Source organism: Carlito syrichta, unplaced genomic scaffold (assembly GCF_000164805.1).
Source record: "Carlito syrichta isolate Samal-C Ts95f unplaced genomic scaffold, Tarsius_syrichta-2.0.1 Scaffold308124, whole genome shotgun sequence".
Lineage (NCBI taxonomy): Eukaryota > Metazoa > Chordata > Mammalia > Primates > Tarsiidae > Carlito > Carlito syrichta.
This window is the reverse complement of record NW_007252220.1, coordinates 62,547-84,905: the sequence shown is the minus strand read 5'-3', so window position 1 is coordinate 84,905 and position 22,359 is coordinate 62,547. Positions and strand designations below refer to the sequence as shown.

At 37.9% G+C, this 22,359-nt stretch overlaps 1 protein-coding gene and 1 pseudogene across 2 annotated transcripts in view; both read right to left on the bottom strand.

The window, feature by feature from the left end:
* ZDHHC15 (zinc finger DHHC-type containing 15) overlaps positions 1–21,926 on the bottom strand; it is a 135,538-nt gene extending 113,612 nt beyond the window's left edge. For both annotated transcript variants that reach the window (XM_008064993.1, XM_008064992.2), the window contains exon 1: positions 21,429–21,926. In XM_008064993.1, coding sequence (XP_008063184.1) covers positions 21,429–21,564 — 136 coding nt within the window. In that variant the 5' untranslated portion in view covers positions 21,565–21,926. The remainder of the gene's footprint in view (positions 1–21,428) is intronic.
* On the bottom strand, positions 574–2,064 carry LOC103267400 (annotated as a pseudogene).
* Positions 21,927–22,359: the final 433 nt, after the last annotated feature.

Sequence of the window (22,359 nt, the reverse complement as noted above, 5' to 3'; positions counted from 1 at the left end):
CATCATCTCTACAATAAATCACAAAATTAGCTGGGCGTGGTAGCGCATGCCTGTAATTCCGGCTACTTGGAAGGCTGAGGCAGAAGGATCGCCGGAGCCCAACAGGTCGAGGCTGTGGTGGCCGGGAGCGGCCACTGCACTTTAGTCTGGGCGACAGAGTGAGACTCCAACTCAAAAAAAAAAAAAAAAAAATACTACTGCCGTGTTTCTAAGTGCTTGGGTTTTATGGGTGGATTTCAGGGCTACTTCAACATAGACTAAATCAAATATGCTTGTGTAAAATTGTCATTTAAAAAGAATTCAGAAACTGAGGGGTAGGAAAAAACAGTTGGAAGTAGACGGGGAGGCTATGAGGTGGGGCAGAGGAGAAACTGCAGGAGGTCCAAGTGTAACTAGCAATATACCTTCTGCGATGCTCCAGAATCAAGTGTGTCTAGTGAGATTAACCTGGAGTTTCCTGTAAAACAGACTGGTCACCAAGATGCTTAATTCAGGTTTCAATCAGTGACAAAAATGAAAACTTTAATAGGGGAAATTGGAGAAGTGGAAGGCAGGTAGTGAATCTTCCAGGTATCATGCTTGCATTTCAAATTCCTGTTTCATACTTTTTAAGTAAGCATGCACATTACCAAAGCCATGGTACTTAGCTAAATACACAAGTACCACAGTGGCACACCATTTGTCTCTCTGCCAGCAGAAACTGCAGTTACAGATCCCTTGACAAGGCAGGCAGTGCCAGTTGAAATCCAGTAGAGCATCCCTGACCTCTTCACCATAACGGTTTCGAAGGCAGGGGCTGCAGAACTGGCCTTGAACACCCCAGGCAATCTGGATTTTTGCAGTTTTTTGGGAATCAATTGTTTTCTGGTATCACTGATGACAAGTAGAGCCCAGTGAACAGTTATAGATCTTCTCTTGAGAGTTGTAGCAGATGTTTTCCAACTCTTCCTCTGTAATTTCTTACACTGAGTGAATTATATAAGGAAGGGTCATGAATGACCTGGAGTGATGGATTCTGGGCAAGTCGTCTTTATTCATGTAGCCGTCCATTGTCTTCATTGTCTTTCTCTTCCTCACCAGCATGTATTTATGCTCTTCCTCTTCCTCCTCCATGGGTAGAGAGCCATGGGACCCCAGGATCAGGGACCTGGACCTGGTGAGAGGATGAGCTCTCCATACAGGGTTTCTCCTGGAGGCGACGCCTGGTAACATTCGCCTGCAGGGTCTCTTCAATTGTGAGCTGAGGCCTTGGAGGGAACATCTTCCAGGGAATGAGCCAGGGAAGCTCTCTAATTCTGGCATGAGTTTTGCAAGCATTGCTTTGTTTTGCTTTATATTTAAAGCCCTTTTCTCAAAAAAATTCATGCTGCTTTATCTTCTGAATCAGAATTTGAATCAGTCACAGAATTATCTGAAGGTTGGGGGGACTCTGCTCTCTTGCTGGCTGCTCCCCTAGTGTTTCATGTAGGAAACTTCACGGCCACCCTGAGGGGTGCAGAGTGTCTGCCCTGGCTGCATATGCAACAGCCTTCCCAGACTGACTCCAGCCTCACTGCATCTTGTGTCTTTCTTTCTGAGAAACCACAAAATGATTCATTGTCCGAGTCAGCATGAAAAATACTGACCAGTTCATTAGTGACATCTGGCCTTGGTTTCTGTAAAAATCCACAGTGGTAAAACACATCTTGCATCTCACTTTTGTGTTTGCAAAATTATCAGAGGCAAAGCTGTCACAACTGTCATCAGAGGATGACACAGTTTCCATGAAAATCAACCTCACATATCTGAATTTCTTGAACTTCTTTATTCTGCGATCCTTTTTCTCAAGGACAACCTCAGCCACTCCTAAAATCTACTTTGGAAAAGATGCTTTGGGGGCTCCTAGGACGACTCTCTTTATGCAGCTACATGACTTTGATTCTTTTTTCCCCCCTTAGATGGTTCTTAGATTCTAGGCTAGGAAAGAGAATAGAATTTGAAATAGGGAACTGAGATACATTTCTGAGTGTTATCTGCTGTAAGCTAATCAGGCCAGTATTTTACCCCTCTGAAAAAGTTACTCATACTAGCCATTCATTTACTTTTCAGGCAGTCATTCTCAAACCTGGATGATCTTACTACTTACTTGGACCATGATAAAAATATAGATTCCAGAAACCCCTTCACATAAATCTTTGGGTACAAGTATAGGAATTTGTCTTTAAAATCCATAGCAAGTTATTCTGATTATCAGTCAGGTTTGAGAACCATTGGAGCTAATTTAGAAGTTTGGTATGATATCTTACTAATCAGGTGTGATACATTTAACTGTTTGACATAGACATCATAAAACTATTTTAGATGTGTTAATACCATGATTTATATATGCTTAAATGGATAGCTTTTACTTCTGTAGAAACTTGGTTTCTAAAAAACATTTCTTCTGCCCTTTTTTTTGGTCTTATCAGTTTTTCTTTCTTCTGACTCTTTTTTGAAGAATTTCTACCTTTTGAGTAAAATTATTTCCTAGACCTTTTTAAATCTCAAAATGGATACAGAGGTTACAAAAAAATGACAGAGTAGGGAATTCCAGAGTTCCATCCCTCTCCAAAAGCGACTAATGAGCTGGCAAAAACTACCAGAATCAATTTTTGCAATACTCTGGAATCTAGTAAAGAAAAAAAAACTTATAACAACTGAGGGGAAGCCCTGGTGAAGAAAAAAGCTGATGCTTTGTAGTAAGAGGATGCTGTGACATTTTAAATTGGCTGCCTACCATATCCCAAAGCAGCAGGGGCTGTGAGGACAGCAGACCACACTCCTGGTGCAGGATCTAATGCCAAAGGGAGCAATACAGACTTTATTTTCAAAAAATTGTGGTTATGAGCCTTGACCATCTGGTGACTCACTTAAAGACCAATGCAAAGGCTTTCTCATGTTTTGTCGGATTCAGAGTACTCCCAGAGCTGGGGAGCTTCCTGGGTGGCTTGTGTCAGAAGGATTTAAAGAGACAGGTGTTGACAGTAGCAGTTTTGGAAAAAAGACAACACTTAGTAAATAGATAGCATAAAGATCTTGGAAAGCATGATTTAAAAAAATATAGATTTCAGAACACCCTTGACAAATGAGATAGGTGAGGGGAAAAGGACATTTAAGTGCTACAATGTGTACCACAGAACTAAGAAAGGCATGCACACACCCAGGATGAGATGCACACAGAGGCCCCAAGAAAACCTTTAGCTGGCTGGGCGTGGTGGCCCACACCTATAATCCCAGCATTTTGGGAAGTGAGAGGATTGCCTGAGCCTGCGGGTTTGAGACCAGCCTGGGCAACTTGGCAAGACCTCATCTCTACAATAAATAAAAAACAGTCGGGCATGGCGGTGTGTGCCTATAGTTCCAACTACTTTGAAGGCTGAGGTGGAAGGTTCCCCTGAACCCAACAGGTCAAGGCTGTGGTGACTGGGAGCATGCCACAGCACTCCAGCCTGTGTGACAGAGTGAGATTCCAACTCAATCCCCCCACAAAAAACCTTTAGCTTTCACCACTAGTTGGCTAGCCTTCTGTTACTGCACAGCAAAGAGTGAAGGCTAAGGCACAATTGTAAATAGCCTGGCGAAGGGTTGAAAGGGCATCCCAAAACAGACTCAACATGTAGCATCTAGGAAAGCATATTTTTTTCTTTCCTATTTTTTCAGGTATTCATAAAATCTCTGTCAAATCTTAAACTGACCACAGGTTTAAGGAACAGAGATTTAGGAGATCACACATGATAAAGAATACAGTCTTTAAAATACAGGTTAGTGGGGGGAGGAGGCAAGATGGCCACCTGGGAGCAGCAGATCGGTACTGTTTTCACCTAGCAAGACAGAGAGTAGGGATTCCACCATTGTAAAATGGAATTACCAAGAGCACTTTTGGATGGGTTAATCATTGTGAACCCAGTGAATGTCTCTCTGAGTGCACAGACTCCAGAAATCCACAACAGGTGCACAGGAGTAATATGACAGGGATAAATTCTCAAATATCAATAATCAAAGTGAATGTGAATGGACTAAATGAGCCACTGAAGAGACACAGAGTGGCAAATTGGATTAAAAAAAAAGCAAGATCCAACAATCTGCTGCCTTCAGGAAACTCATCTCACTGCAAAAGACACACACAGACTCAAGCATGGAGGCTAGAAAATGACCTTTCAGGCAAATGGAAAAGAAAAGAAAGCGGTCATAGCTATTCTAATATCTGATAAAGCAGTCTTAAAGTCATCAAAAAATTTAAAAGACAAGAACACTACATAATGATAAAAGGTTCAGTTCACCAGCAAGAGATATCCATCCTAAACATATATGCTGCAAAACAGGAGCACCAGGTTTTATAAGACAACTACTAAGTAAACTAAAAGAGGACATTGACTCTCATACAATCATAGTAGGAGACCTGAATATACCAGTAATAGTCTTAGATAGATCACTGAGGCAAAAAAACCAACAAGAAGATCAAAACCTGAACTCAATGGTAGATCAAATGGACTTAATATACATCTACAGAACACTTCACCCAGCACCTATAGAGTACACTTTCTACTCAACAACACATGGAAAATACTCAAAGATCAATCACATTCTTGTATATGAGCAAATTTCAAGCATGGGCAAATTTCAAAAGATCAAAGTAATATTATGCACCTTTTCAGATCACAGTGGAATACAAAAAACAAATTGCAACCAACAAGATCCCTCCAAAACACAAAACACATGTACTCTAAACAACATGCTGTTGAATGACTTCTGGGTCAACACAGAAATCAAGAGAGAAATAAAAAGGTTCCTGGAAACAAATGGAAACACAGACACATTTTATCAGAATCTCTGGGATGCCATGAAAACAGTGTTAAGAGGAAAACTTATAGCATTACATGCACAAATCAACAAAACAGAAGGATCACAAGGAGACAATCTAACGTCACACCTAAAGGAGCTGGAAAGACAAGATCACCTAAATCTGAACCTCAGCACAGGAATCCAGATCCCAAGATAAAATCAGAATTACAGGTCATAGAAGACAAAAATATCATAGAAGGGAACAAGACCAAAGCTGCTTATTTGAAAGGATAAATAAGATTAACAATCCCCTGGCCAGGATTGACTAAAAAAGAGAGAAAGCCCAATTAAACACAATTATAAATGCAAAAGGTGAAATCATAACTGATCCCGAAGAAATTCAAAAGTTTAGCAGAAATTACTACAAAAACCTAGAAATAATCTAGAAAACCTAAAGGAAATGGAGCACTTTCTGATATCACACCACCTCCCAAGGTTGAAACAAGAAGAAATCGAAACTCTAAACAGACCAATAACAATCCAGGAAATCGACTTAGTCATAAGAAATCTATCTTCCCAAAAAAGCCCTGTACTCAATAGCTTCCAAACTGAATTCTACAAGACATATAAGAAGGAGCTCATAGTAATCTTAATAAAAGTATTCCAGGAAATTAAGAATGATGGAATGCTCCCCAAATCATTTTTTGAAGCCAACACCATGCTGATACCCAAATCTGGCAAAGATCCAACAAGGAAAGAGAATTACAGGTCAATCTATTTTATGAACATAGATCCAAAAAGTACAAACAAGATCCTGGCAAACTGGATTCAACAACATATCTCAAGGATAATGCACCATTACCAAGTAGGCTTCATTCTTTGGATGCATGGCTGGTTCAACATTTACAATACCATAAATGTAATTCAGCACATAGACAGATTTAAAACCAAGAAATACGTGATTATATCATTAGATGCAGAAAAATAATTCGACAAATCCAGCATCCCTTCTTAATAAAATCTATTGAGCACCTAGGCATAGAAGGAACATTCCTCAAAACAGTAAGAGCCATCTATAATAAACCCACAGGCAACATTTTGCTCAATGGGCAGAAATTAGAAGCATTTCCCTTGATAATGGGAACCAGAAAGGATTCCCACTCTCACCCCTCCTGTGCAACATAGTGTTGTAAGTCCTAGCCAGAGCAATCAGGAAAGAGAAGGAAATCAGGGGTATCCAAACAGGAAAAGAGAAAGTCAAACTATCCCTCTTTGTGAATGATATGATTCTGCATTTTAGAAACCCTAAGGGGTCTGTCAAAAGCCTTCTCATGCTGATAATTGACTTTGGTAAAGTCTCAGGGTACAACCAGGATGGACTTAAAGTCTGTAATACTGAGTGATGTATCACAGAAACAAAGAACTGAGTATCACATATTCTTACTCATTAGCAGACCTTGAACAATTATCGCAATACTATACGCAAAGGATTGGCAGTAGCAGAAAACTGCCAGGCGGGGTGAGGGGGAGGAAGGATTGGCAGTAGCGTGAATCTGCTGGGGGAGGGGGGACACACCTCAGCAACAATGGTACCTGCATAATGAACATTTGTATACCTAACCCTGAATTGTACCCCACATCTTTAATATAAAAAAAATAATATAAAAAAAGTCTCAGGGTACAAAATCAATGTGTAAGAAACAATTGCATTTCTATACATCAACAACAAGCAGAAAGAGCACCAAACAAAAAGCACTATCCCATTCACAGTAGCTACACAAAAAAGGAAATACCCTGCCACCCAACTAACCAGGGAAGTGAAAGATCTTTACAATGAGAACTACAAAATGCTACTCAAAGAAATCAAGGATGTCACAAACAAATGGAAAAACATTCCATGCTCATGGATTAGAAGAATCAATATTGTCAAGGTGTCCATTCTACCAAGGCAAGCTACAGAGTCAATGTAATACTTATCAAATTACCAACATCATTTTTCTCAGACCTGGAAATGACAATACAGAAATTTATATGGCAACAAAAAAGAACAGAAATAGCCAAAACAATCCTCAGCAAAGAAAACAAACTGGGAGGTATGACACTTCTAGACTTTATACTTTATTATAACACATATATTACAATAATCATATCAGCCTGATAATGCTATAAGAACAGGCATATAGACCAGTGGACCAGGATAGACATCCCAGAAACAAAACCTTGGTTTCTCAACTACTCATCTTCGACAAAGCCACCACCAACAACCACTGGGGAGAGGAGACCCTATTCAGCAAATGGTGCTGGGAAAACTGGCTGACCACATGCAGAAGAATGAAATGGGACTCCCTATCTATCACAATACACAAAAATCAACTCTTAATGGATGATAGACCTAAACATAAAACCTCAAACTATAAGAATCTTAGAAAACGCAGGAGACACCGTTATGCACATTGGAATATGTAATGAATTCCTGATCATAATCCCAAAAGTTTATGTCATAAGAGATAAGATAGACAAGTGGGACCTCATAAAACTGAAAAGTTTTTGCAAAGCAAAATAAACCATCAAGACAGTGGGGAGACAGGCCACAGAATGGGAAAAAAATATTGGCTAACTGTATATCTGGCAAAGGTCTAACATCAGGATCTACAAGGAATTCAAAGAAGCCAAAAGGAAAAAGATAAACAGCTCTATTAAGAAGTGAGCAAAAGACATGAATAGACACTTCTTAAAAGAAGATATACAAATAACCAACAGATACTTTGAAAAAATACTCAGCCTCAGTAATCATCAGAGAAATGCAAATCAAAACCACACTGAGATATCACCTAACATCAGTAAGAATGGCCACCATTAATAAATCAAAAAACAACAGATGCTGGCAAGGATGCAGAGAAAAGGGAACACTTCTACACTGTTGGTAGACTAGTTCAACCTCTATGGAAAACAGTGTGGCCTTTTTAAAAAGTCTAGAAATTGACCTTCCATGTAACCCAGCAATCCCCTTCTGGGAATATACCCAGAGGAACTCAAATCATCCTACAAAAAAGATACATGCACACGGATGTTTATTGCAGCACTATTCACAATAGCAAAAACATGGAACCAGCCTTGCTGCCCATTGAAAGTAGACTGGATTTTTAAAAAATGTGGTACATATACATGATGAAATATTATTCAGCCACATAGAAGGGCAAAATTATGGACTTTACAGCAACTTGGATGCATTTAGAGTCTATCATACATACTCAGTGATCTATCACAGAAACAAAGGGCTGAATGTCACATGTTCTCACTCATAATTGAGACCTGAACTTTTTTTTACATATAGAAGCTTAGACAAAAAAAAAAAAATGAGTCATTTATACTCAGTTAAACATCAATGTAGGAATTCTGATTCCCATTGCAGTGACCCATCAACAACATTATACTTTCAAGTTGGAATTTGGAATTTTTAAAATTAATTGTAACACAAAAAATAACAGATGCTGGAGAGGATGTGGTGAAAAGAGAACACTTCTACACTGTTGGTGGGAGTGTAAACTAGTGCAACCTCTGTGGAAAGCAGTGTGGCGATTCCTAAGAGCTCTAAACATCAACCTCCCATATGACCCTGCAATCCCCCTACTGGGAATATACCCTGAAGAACTCAAATCACTCTATAAAAAAGATACCTGCACACGTATATTTATCGCAGCATTGTTCACAATAGAAAGAACCTGGAACCAACCATGCTGTCCATCAAAAGAGGACTGGATTAAAAAAATGTGGTACATATACACGATGGAATACTATGCAGTCATAAAAAAGAACAAAATCATGAATTTTGCAGCAACCTGGATGGAACTAGAGTTTATAAAACTGAGTGATCTCTCAAAGAAACAAAGATCTGAGTATCACATATTCTCACTCATAAGTGGACCTTGAACATCTATCGCAGTACTATAAGAAAAGGATTGACAGTGGTGGGAAACTATGGGGGGGCAGGGACAGGAAGGGAGGGGGGATTAATGGTAGTCAATATCTTTCTGGGGACGGGGGGACACCCCTTATCAACAAGGGTGCCTGAACGATGCATATTTGTATACCTAACCCTTAACTGTACCCCACAATTTTAAAATTAAAATATATTTAAAAAATTAATTGTGCTGTATTTAATTGTTTTTTATTTAAAGCATTCATATTTACATTAGTTTAATGGGACCTGAACATTAATCACATTAGCACAAGGGAGGGATTGGCAACCACTAGCACTGCCAGGGGATGGCACACATAACAACACAAAGGGTATCTCATCCTGTACCAGGGGAAGTAAGGACCACTTGGGGGCCCAAACTTCATCTGCATGTAGCCTACTTGTGTAGCTAATCCTGACTTGTATCTTACATCTCTATAATAAAATATAATATAGGTTAGTAAGGTCACTAAACAAGCCAGCAACAACTTACAATAGGCAGCAATAGCAAACCCCGGGTAAGAGAGAGAATCTGATTTCTACAGTTGCTATTTTTAATATATAAAATGCCCACCCTTTAACAAAAGATTACAAGGCATGCAAAGAAGCAAAAGAGTATTGCCCATTAACATAAAAATTAATAGAAACTGTCCACGATGAAGCCCAGTACTGGACTTAGAAGATACAGACTTTAAACAAACTGTATTAAATATGGTCACAGAGATAAAGGAAACTATGGAAAAAGAACTAAAGGTAACCAGAAAAATGATGTCTCACTAAGTAGAGAATATAAGCAAAGAGACAGAATTTATAGAAAGAGGCTAGGCATGATGGGCCATGCCTGTAATCCCAGCAATTTGGGAGTCAGAAGTTGGAAAATTACTTGAGACCAGGAACTCGAGACCAGCCTGGGCAACATAGTGAAACTTGACTCTACAAAAAAAAAAAAAAAAAAGCCAGGTGTGGTAGTGCATACCTGTAATCCCAACTATGCGAGAGGCTGATGTATAAGCATCACCTGAGCCCAGGAGGTTGAGGCTGTGGCAAGTCATGGATCATGCCACTGTACTTCAGCCTGAGTGCCAGAGTGAGACCTGCCTCAAAAAAAAAAAAAAAAAAAAAAGGAAAAAAAAATCATAGAAAGTAACCAAATAGAGATTTTGGAACTGAAAAAAGGCAGAAATTAAAAAAAAATTATCAGAGAGCTTCAATAACAGATTTGTGCAGGCAGAAGAAGGAGTCAGTGAACATGAAGACAGCTCAATTGAAATTATTCAGTCTGAGAAGCAGAAGGAGAAAATGATACAGAAACGAACAGAGCCTAAAAGACCTGTAGGACACCATCAAATGTACTAATATACACATAATGGAACATCCAAAGGGAGAATAAAGAAATAATGAAGCCAGGCTCGGTGGCTCAGCCTGTAATTCCACACCTTGGGAGGCTGAGGTGAGTGGATTGCCTGAGCCCGCGGGTTCGAGACCTGCCTGGGCAACTTGGCAAGACCTCATCTCTATAATAAATAAAAAAAATTAGCCGGGCGTGGTAGCATGCGCCTGTAGTTCCAGCTACTTGGAAGGCTGAGACAGAAGGATCACTGGAGCCCAGCAGGTCGAGGCTGCAGTGGCCGGGAGTGGCTACTGCACTCCAGTCTGGGTGACAGAGTGAGACTCCAACTCAAAAACAAAAAACCCCAAAAAAACAGTGAAACACAAAGAGTATATGAAGAAATGATGGCTAAAACTTCCTAAATTTGATTTTTTAAAAATGAATTGAACTTCCAAGAAGTACAATGAACTCCACATAGAATAAAATAAAGGATATTCATACTCAGATACATTATAATAAAACTGTCAAAAGACAAAGATAAAATCCTGAAAGCAGAAAAAGTGACTCTTCAAATACAAAGAATACTCAATAAGACTAACAGCTGATTTCAGACAACATAAAGGCCATAGGCAATAAAATGTCATATTTGAAGTGCTGAAAGGAAAATAACTATCATACAAGAATGTTATATCCAGCAACATGATACTTCAAAAAAATGAAAGAGAGAATAAGACATTTCCAGTAAACAAAAACTGAGGGTGCTAATCACTAGTAGAAATGCTCCATAAGAAATAACAATGGGAGTTCTCCAGGAAAAATAAAATGGTACTAATTGTAACTCAAGCTATACAAAGAAAAAAAGAACACTGGTAAAGGTAACTACAGAGGTAACTACAAAAGGCTGTAGTATTGTATTTTTGTTTTTAACTGTCTACTCTACAATTTAAAAAATAAATGCATAAAATAATAATGATACATTTAAGTTACAGAGCACACAATGAAAAAAGATGTAATTTGTGACAATAAAACTAAGTTAGTATTAATTAAAACTTGATTATCAAAAAGTTGATGTGTTAATTGTTATACCCAGGGTAACCACTAGGAAAAAAAATCTTTTAAAAAATGCTGAAATAAGAGACAAAAAAATGTGTAAACTAGAAAAAAATAACTTCATTAATATGGCAGTAAAATAACAATGAAATATCACTACACATCTATTAGAAGAGTAAAACTCCAAAACACAGATCACACCAAATGCTGTCAAGGAGGTACAGCAATAGCAACTCTCATTCATTAGTCATGGGAATGTTAAATGGTTCAGCCACTTTGGAAGACATATTGGCAGTTTCTTACAAAACTAAACATACTCTTACTATACAATCTAGCAATTGTCTTTAGTATTTACTCAAAGGAATTGAAAATTTATGTCCACACAAAAACCCACACATAGATGTTTATAGCAGCTTTATTCGTAATTGCCAAAACTTGGATACAAACAAGATGTTCTTTAGTAAATGAATGGATAAATAAACTGTAGTTTAGACACACAATGGAATACTATTTAGCACTAAAAAGAAATGAGCTATCAAGCTATGGAAAGACATGGAGGAATTTTAAGTGTATATTACTAAGTAAAATAAGCCAATTTGAAAAGGTTACATACTATATGTTTCCAACTATGTGACATTCTAGAAAAGATAAAACTATGGAGACTGTAAAAAAGTGAATGGCTTCTACAAGGAGTGAAATGACAGGTGAAAGGAAAAAATGAACAGGTAGAGCATGGAGGATTTTTAAGGCAGTGAAAATACTTTATAGAATCTATAATAGTGAGTACATATCATTATATATGTGTCAACACTCATAGAATGTACAACACCAAGAGTGAATGTCAATGTAAACTATAGATTTTATGTGATAATAATGTGTCAATGTGGATCGCTCAGTTGTAACAAATGTACCAATCTGATGTGGAATATAGATAGTGAGGAAGGCTGTGTATGTGGGCAGGGGACTAGAAGCATTTTGCATGGGAACTCTGTTTCTGCTCAGTTTTGCTGTGAACATAAAATTGCTCTTTAAAAAAAGTCTATTTAAAAATATGAAAACACAAATACATACAGAAAACTAATGCCAAAATAACAAGTTATTTCTTATAGGCCAGACATGGTGGTTCATGCGTGTAATTCTAGCATGTTGGGAGGCCAAGGCAAGAGGATTGCTAGAGCACAGGAGTTTGAGACTAGCCTAGGCAACATAGTGAGACCTTGCCTCTATAAAGTATCAAAAATATTAGCTGGATGTGGTGGTACTCATTTGTAGTCCCAGCTACCTAGGAGGCTGAAGTGGAAAGATCACTTGAGCCGAGCAGGGCAAGGCTGTGGTGAACTGTGATTGTGCCACTGCATTTCAGCCTGGGTGACAGAGTGAAACCCTGGCTCAAAAAAATAAAAAAGTATTTTCTTATCACTAATTACTTTAAGTGTAAATTGATTAAATTCTCCAGGAAAAAAGGCAGAATTTGGAAAAATAGATAAAAAATGTCCAAACCATTTGCTGTCTACAAGAGACTCATTTTAGATCCAAATGCATAAAAAGGTTGAAAGCATTATCCATGCAAATAGTAACCAAAAGAGAGTTAAGGTTACTCTACTAATATCAGACAAAATAGACTTTAAATAAAAAATGTATAATTTTATATATTGATAAAGTGGCTAATCTGTCAAGACAATGAAACAATTATAAATATATACACACCTAATAATACAGCCTCAAAATATAGGAAGCAAACATTGACACAACTGAAGGGCAATAGAGACAGTATTACATTTATAGTGACAAACTTCAATACCCACTCTTAACTATGGATAGAAAAACTAGACAGAAGTTCAATAAGAAAATAGAGAATTTGAGCAACACTATAACCAACTAAACATAACAGATATATGTGGAACGCCCTACCCAACAACAGGAGAATACACGTTTTTCTTTTTCTTTTTTTTGAATTGGAGTCTCACTCTGTCGCCCAGACAGGAGTGCAGTGGCCGCTGCCAGTCACCGCAGCCTCGACCTGCTGGGCTCCAGTGATCCTTCTGCCTCAGCCTTCGAAGTAGCCGGAATTACAGGCGTGCGCTACCACGCCCGGCTAATTTTTTGATTTATTGAAGAGATGAGGTCTTGCCAAGTTGCCCAGGCGGGTCTCGAACCCGTGGGCTCAGGTAATCCACTCACCTCGGCCTCCCAAAGCGCGGGATTACAGGCTGAGCCACCGAGCCTGGCCTCACATTTTTCTGAAGTGTACATGGGACATTATCCAGTATAGATCATATGTTAGGCCACAAAACAAGTCTTGATAAATTTAAAAGAATGAAATCGTACAAAGTATATTTTCTAATCACAATGAAATGGAACTAGAAATTAGTAGCACAAGGAAACTACAAAATTCATAAATATGGAGAAATTAAGCGATGCACACTTTTTATTGACACATTATAGATGTACATATTTTGGGGGTACAAGTAATATTTTGATGCATTCTTATAATGTGTAATAATCAAATTGGGGTAATTAGGATATTGATCACATTAAGCATTTATCTTTGTTTCATGCTGGGAACATTGAAGTTATTCTCTACTAGCTATTTTGAAATATACAATAGATTATTGCTTACTATAATCACTCTACTGATTTATTGAGCACTAGATCTTATTTCTTCTATCTATTTGTATTTTTGCATTCATTAATCAACCTCCCTTCATCCCCCTTCCTCACACCTTTTGGTTTCTGGTAACCACCAATATATTCTCTAGCTTGAGTTCCACTTCCTCAGCTCTCACACATGAGTGAGAGCAAAGCAATATACTCTTAAACAATCAATGGGTCAAAGAATAAAGTACTAGTGAAATTTATTAGAAAATACTTTGAGATAATTGAAAACAAAAACACAATGTAACAAATGCTATACAATGTTGCGATATTTATGACTGTAAATGCCTGTATTAAAAAAGAACAAAACTCCCAAATCAACAACCTAAATCCACAACCTAACTTTGTACCTAAGGAACTAAAACAGAACTAACTAACTAAACTCAAAGTTAACAAAATAAGGGATATAATAAAGACCAGAGTTGAGAAAAACAAAACAGCAAACACAAAAACAACACACTCAATGAAACTAAAATTTGGAGGGGGCCTTAAAAAGATAAACAAAACCAAGAATCTTTAACTAGACTTAACAAGAAAATTAGAGAGAAGACTCAAATTACTAAAATCAGAAGAGAAAGTGGAGATTATTACTAAAGAACTTGCCGAAACACAAAGAAGTATAATACAATAATAGGAATGATTGCATGTCAACAATTAGATGACTCAGATAAAATGAAAAATTTCTAAAGACACACAAACTATCAAATTAACTCAAGGGTGTTGTCAAGAGCAGGGGTAGAGGGCAATGGGGAGATCCTAACCAATGGGCATAAAGTTTTCAGTTAAGCAAGATGAATGAACTCTAGTATTCTGCTGTATAACATTAAATCTATAGTCAACAATAACATATTATACACTTAAAATTTAAGAGGCTAGATATTATGCTAAGCATTCCCATCGCAATAAAATAAAATAAAACTCAAATATGAATGGAACTCTAACAAGTAAAAGAAAATTGAATCATAATAAAAAGAATTCCAATAAAGAAAAGCCAAGATCAGATGTCTTTATAGGTAATTTCTACCAAGCATAAAAAAATTACCACCAATTCTTCTCAAACTTTTATAAAACATTGAATAGAAGGTAGCACTTCACAACTCATTCTATGAGGCCAGCATTATCCTGATGCCCAAGACAGATAAAAATATCACAAGAAAACTAAATATAAACATCTCATGAACATAGATGTAAAACTCTTCAAACAAATACTAGGAAATGGAATTCAGCAGCATATTTGAGGGTTATACATCATGATCATATAAGATTTATTCAAGAAATGTAAAGACAGTTCAACATACAAAACATGATGATTGCAATTGATGCTGAAAAAGTGTTTGACAATAGTCTACAAACTTGAATGAAAAAACTGCTCAAGAAATTGGTAATAGAAGGGAACTTCTCCAACTTGAGAAAGGCAATTATGGAAAATTCACAGGTAACAGCTTACTCAGTGGTGAAAGACTGAAAGCTTTCTCCCTAAGATCAGGAACAAGACCGGAATTCCTGTTTCACCATTTCTATTTAACATTGTACTGCAAGTTAAAGCCAGTACAATTTGGTAAGAAAAAGAAATAAAAGGTTTCTAAGTTGGAGAGAAGTAAAATTATCCTTATTATTAGATGATATGGTCCTATGTATAGATAATTCAAAAGAATCCACAAAAAACTTAATGCTAATTAACAAACTCAGTAAAGCCACAGAATACAAAATCAACACCCCAAATCAGTTCTATGTCAATATACTAGCAATGAACAATAAGAAAAGGAAATTAAGAAAACGATTCCATTTACAATAATATCAAAAAGAATAAAAAATTTAGGAAATATGTAATCAGGAAGGCTGAAGACTTATACACTTAAAATTATAAAATGCTGCAGAAAGCAGTCAAAAACTGAAATAAATGAAAAGCCATCACACGTTCATGGATTGGAAGACTTGATATTGTTAAAATGGCAATTCTCTCCAAAGCAACATACAGATTTGTGCAATTTCAATCACAATCCCAACTATCATTTTTGCAAAAGTGGAAAATCTGAAGTTAAAATTTATTTAAAATTGTAAGGGATCCTGAATAAACAAAACAATTTTTAAAAAGAAAAATAAGGTTGGAGAACTCATACTTTTTTATTTTAAAATATGTGGCAAAGTAACAGTAATCAACACTGTGGTACCGGCATGCAGAAAGATAAATAAATCAGTGGAACAGAATTGAGAGTCCAGAAATAAATGCACAAATCTATGGTCAGTTAATACTTTACAAACATGTTAAGACACATATGAGGAAAGAATAGTCTCTTCTACAAATGGTACTGGAACAACTAGATAGCTACGTGCAAAATAAAAAAAAAGAGGCTGAATTGCTACCTTATACCATATACAAAAATTAATTTAGAATGGATCAAAGACCTAAATATAAGAACTAAAAGTATAAAACCCTTAGAAGAAAACACAGTGCACTTGCCTGTGGCCCCAGGTACTTGGGAAGCTGAGGTGGAAGGATTGCTTGAGCCCTGGAGTTTTAGACCAGCCTGGGCAACATAGCAAGATCCTGTCTCAAAACAAAGCAAATAAATACATAAATCAATCAATCAAAACAAAAAACACAGGAGTACACCTTTATTACCTTGTATTTGTCAAGAGATTCTTAGACATAACACTAGAAGCACAGGTAACAAAATATATATACATTTTGTCAAAATTTAAAACTTTTTGTATCAAATGATATTATCAAGAAAATGAAGACAACCTATAAAATGGAATAAATATTGGCAAATAATTTATCTGATAAGGGTCAAGTATTCAGAACATATAAATAAATATTGCAATTCGATAACAACAATGAAAAACACAGAACTCAATTTAAAAATCCCAATTTAAAAAAGGGCAATAGCTTGAATAGATATTTTTCAAAGAAGATATATAAATGGCCAACAAGTACAGGAAAATATTCTCAACTTCTTTAGTCATTAAAGAAATATAAATCAAAACCACAATGAAATACCCCTTTACAACACTAAGATGGCTATTTTAAAAAACGAATAGGAAATAGGTCTTGGTGAGGAATCCCCCTCTACACTGCTGGTAGGAACATAAAATGGTGCAGCCACTGTGAGAGTTAGTTTGGAGGTTCTTCAAAAAGTTAAATGTGGAATCACCACACAGCCCAATAATTTTAATCCATCTCCCTGGTATATATGAAAAAAAAAAGACAGATATTCAAACAAATACTTGTACAAGAATGTTTGTAACAGCACTATTAATAGGCAAAAAATAGAAGCAGCCCAAATGTCAATCAGTCGGTGAAGGAAGGGATAAATAAATCATCACACATGTGCGCGCGCGCACACACGAATATTATTCAGCCATAAGAAGAATAAAGTTACCGTGACATGATACAATGTAGATGGATCTTGTAAACATTATGCTAATTGAAAGAAGCTAGACACTAAAGGACACATAATGTATGATTCTATTTATATGAAACATTCAGAATAGGTTTATCCATGGAGACATTATGCGGATTAATGGTTGGAAGGGATTGGGGGAGGAGGGAACAGGGAGTGACTGCTTAATGCCTATGAGGTTTCCTTCTGGAGTGATGAAAACATTTTGAAACTACATAGAGGTAATGATTGCACAACACTGTGAATTTACTAAATGGCACTGAAATTAACCTTCAAAATGGTTAATTTTATGTTATGTAAGCTTTATCTCAATTAAATGAATACCATTACTTTCTTTTGTTTCTAAAAGTCCAAGCTTCTTATTTTCTTTATATATATATAAATATATATATATATTTCATTTTAAAGATGTGGGGTTCCATACGATCCAGCAATCCCCCTTCTGGGAATATTCTCGGAGGAATTAAAAACATTCTACAAAAAAGATACCTGGGCACACATGTTTACTGCAGCACTATTCACAATAGCCAAGATCCTTATTTTTCTAAGTCAAGAAGAATCCCTTATATTTTTATTAATAATAGTATTAGTAACAAGTTACTATCTAATGGACTCTTACAATATGCTGTGAAATATGATTCATACTTTTCAGGCATCATATTATTTAGACTTCACAACAGCAGTGCTTGGCATATAGTAAGTGATAAGCAAGTATTTGTGGTATAAATAAATAACCATAAGCAAGGTACATATGAGGCAACTGAGGCTGAGAAATATTAGGTAACTTTCCCACGGCCACCTGGCTAGTAACTGACAGAATTCAAATTCTAAGACTTATAGGACAAAAATATCACATGTGGTTTCAGCTCTAACTTGATATTAGGGAGAGAGGCATCAAGTTATATCCCTAGAAAGAAGTTAGGTCCTTAATATTACTTTTTGAGTCATGTTGGAATACAAATATGCTAATTTGGCTGTGTTGGAAAAGGCATGGCCTTGATATCACGCAGACTTGACTTTCTGCTGTCCACTATTTACTATACAGATGACCTTAGAAAAATTTGATTTAACCTTCTGAAACCCAGGCTGCTCATTTATTAAAAGATTATAAAATAATGATGGCAGGATGAACTGGTAGAACCAGAATTGGAAGTCAAGTCTTCCATTTAAATAATGGTAACTGATAAAAAATGTTAAGAAAATACTGTGAAGGCCAAATAAAATACATTTGCAGGCTACATCTGCCTTGTAAGTCACAAGTATTGACCTCTGTATTAGTTGAGAGAAGACAAGGTGTTAAGAGAGTGTGGTGGTTAAAAGCATGGACTGTGAAGCCATACTGCCTGGGTTGTGAGCCAAGGTTGGCTATTTACTAGCTCTGTAAACTTAGGTGTGCTACTTAATGTCTGATCCTCGGTTTACTTGTTTTTAAACTGGGCAAGATGGTAGCATATACATTGTAAGATTGTTATAAGAATTAAGAGTGGTGTGTGTGTGTGTGTGTGTGTGTGTGTGTGTGTGTGTGTGTGTGTATGTGTGTGTGTGTGTAGTCACTTCGAAATAGTGCCTGGCATGTAGCAAGTGCTGTGCAAGTATGTTAAATACAACAAAATAAATAAGTCTTAAACTTTTTTTTTTACAGCTTTTAATAGTATATGACTAAATAGGAACTTATAGAATGCCAGTTATTTGCACAGTTATAACTTGATCTTTGCCTTGGTTTGCTCATTTGTGCCTCAGTTTATATATCTGTACAATGGGGATAGTAATGGTACCTGCCTCATATAGATATTATGAGGATTAAATGAATTTATAGAGTTGATGTACCTACAGTATTTAGAACATTTTCTGTCATAAACACTATATGAGTGTTAGGCATTATTGTTATTAATTTTTAAAAGATTTTTTTGCAAAACTTATGTGAGACAATACTAAACAAAAACTCCAAAATATGTTTAATAGTGCTTACACTATGGCATTGATCCTAGGAGCAATGTCCATACCATAATAATGGTGCTGAACTTTTGACCTTTCAGCCAATCATTCAAAAAAGCCAAAGTGGTAAGGTAGATCTGAGAATAGGAAAACTTCCCAGTCATTGCATGGTCTTTTTAATGTATCTCAATACCAGACTGAGATATACAAGAAAAATAGCCTAAGCTTATATCCATGAAGGCAACCAACGGAATTTATTTTCAAGGGCTCTGTCTTCATTTTTCAAAATATATTTAAGAAGGAGGCGAGAAAAATTCAAATTCTGATGCACAGAGTTGATTAGATGAAAGTTCTGTATTGGAAAAGAGGGTCATCTCCATCCCTAGTCCATTCTAGCCCACCTGGGGTAAGCTACCTCTTTGTTAATATGTAAGAGAAATAAGTTACAAGTGGAGTCAGGTCCTGGGCTTGAAAAAACAAGCATTCCTACCATAATGTTTAAAGTGAGAAGAGTCTGATATGGAAAAAATAAAGGAATCTTGGAAGGACTCGGGAGTCAGTAGATGTCCAGTGGGACAGGAGTATTAATGTGAGGGGAGTGAAAATACACTGATGCTCCACACTGAATGAATAGGGAACACTACAGGTCTCAAGTTTAAGAATGCTGGCAGTAGGATTCTAGTGTTGAAGGGACAATAAATACTAGCAGAAATACCTTTTGAGAGTCGGTAAGGATACTTCAATGTGAAAATATGGAGCAAGGGGAGATTTTACTGTGAGAAAAACAAAGACTCTGTTGTAATTAGACAGGATATAATATAAAAACTCCACCGTGAGTTGACAAGAATATTATATGGCCATCAACAATAAGGATAGGAGACCAGGGGGAATCCAAGTTGGAAAATATATGGGAGGGTTTTGGGGCTTGTATTGGGAAATATTGTGGAATTCTGAGTTTGAATGCATAAGCTACACTGTGGGAACCATTTTATAAATAAGGAGGGGATGGCGTGCTCCCTAGTGTGACTCCACAGAATTATAAAGAGAAGATCACAGAATTATAAAAGGGGTGGTGTAAAGAGGGAACAAATTATGATACTCCAACTTGAAGGGTAAGAAACCCCAGTGGGAAAGAATGGGATTTCTCCAGTTTGAGATGAAAGGGGGCAAGTGCAATCCTAAAGAGAAGTAAAAGGAAATAAAAACAAGAAACACCAAAGGAAGAAGATGGCAGAATGTGGGGCTAACAGTGGAAGAGCACTGTGAGAGGTGGGGAGTAGGTTTTCCAGAAAATATAACAAGGAGGAATCATGATTAGAAAAGTAGCAGCCCTTTGACAAGATATGGTACTTACTGTGGAAACACTTGTGGGAAGGTAAAGAGATCACTCCAGTAGGAAAAGACATGGAAAAAACCAGGATCATCATGTGACAAAAGCAGGGTCACTAGCATGAGGTGTCAGAAAATAATATGGGGCTACCAATGAAAAGTAGTTGAATACGCCTCAAAGCAGAACTGCAGGAGACAGGAGTGAACCCCAGTGTAATAAAATCAGGGGCTCTCATGTGAGGGGAAAGGATATATTGTAGAACCCCCATACTATTAAAGAATATGAGAAAATGGGGAGAGACCACATGGAAAGAGAATGGAAGGCTTATCTCTGTGTGAAAAGAAAAGACCCTAGTGGGGTAGAATAGGGTGTACTGTGGGGTTACAAGTGGGCAAAGATATGAAGCACCTCAGTTAATGTGAGAGGGTGGTGGGAAAAGGATAGATTCCAATGTGGAAAAAAGGAGAGCTAGTAAAGTAGTACAGGAAATATTTTGGGATTTTTAGTAGGGATATCCTAGTAGGATTTTAGTAGGAGGTAAAATGGAGGGGCTTCTAGTTAGATGTATTGGTGGAACTCATAGTGTGAACAGACAGTGTAAGGACACAGGGTATATTGATTCCTTTATTAGGTTAAGTGGGGGCCTCCAGAATGAGCGCACATGGCGCAAGTGGTTGTCCTGTATGAGAAAAGAGGCTTTAGTGGAAAGAGCCAGGGAATTACTGTGGGTAGAACAAGGAAATAAGAAACTCCAGGTGGAAGGCGATGGCGACACGGTGGGACCCTCGTGAGAGGACGCAGGAAATATTCTGGGGAGCCAGAGGTTGGAGACAGAGAGATCTCCAGGGAGCAAGAGAAAAACCGCAGAGTGAGGGCTGAGAACACAGGGGACACCAGAGTGAAGTGTAGGGCAGACGATTATGCTGGAGCATAATTTCCCCACCTTAGGTGCCCAGCCCCACTTACCCAGGCAGAGTTCAAAGACGTAGGCATAGTAGGACCAGAGCACGACGAGGACAATAACAAGCACTGGCACCCAGGATAGTACCCGGCGGCAGCACCGCATCCCCCCAGACAGAGCCATCTTCCAACCCCGCCGCATCTTCGGCTCGAAGATCGACCGAGCAGGCCTGCTGGCGCTGGATCGGAACTGCTTGGGCGGTGGCTGGGAGGCGGGAAGGCGCGCTGTGCGGCGCTCCACTGCCTAGCCTGGCGGGAACCGTTTCACCGAGCCGATGCCACCTGTGGGGCTGCACTGCCGAGTGCGCCCTGTCTGGCACAATAAGCGTGGGTCAAGGCGTGGAGGAACTGGCCAGTTGGAGCGCAAGGTGATATGTCAAGCAACCGAGGCTGGGCATGCTCAGAGGGAGTGCAGTCCTTCCCCTTTTCGCCTCCCCCCTCCACCCTTTCACCCCTTGCTTCAGCGATAGATGCAGAGCTGAACCTCTGCAAAACTGCAAAGCTGAAGAAATTTGGGTCCGCCCATCTGATCTTCCTGCACTGCGTCCACCCTCTATCTCTGTTTCTCTTTGTCTCTATTTATCTGTGTCTCGCCCCCTTTCTTCTCTCTCCCCCCTCCGTCCCCCACTCTTACACACACACACACACACACACACACGCAGTATGAAAGATGCGAACCATAGCATCTCATGACTAAAATGTCATCCAGCCTCATCCTCCCACTGCTGTTTGAACAATATGCTTAACACGTAGTGCCGCAGTCGCTGCTTGGGTAAGTCCGTTGACAGGGCACTCCCTCCTTCCCTCCCCGTAGAATTAGCTTAGTATATTTTCAGAACAAACACATTGGTAAGAAAAACAAATGAGGGAAATGGCGATTCAGGGATGGGCCAGGGTAGTGATATTTAAGCTGAGCTTTATTAATCAATTCGCGTTT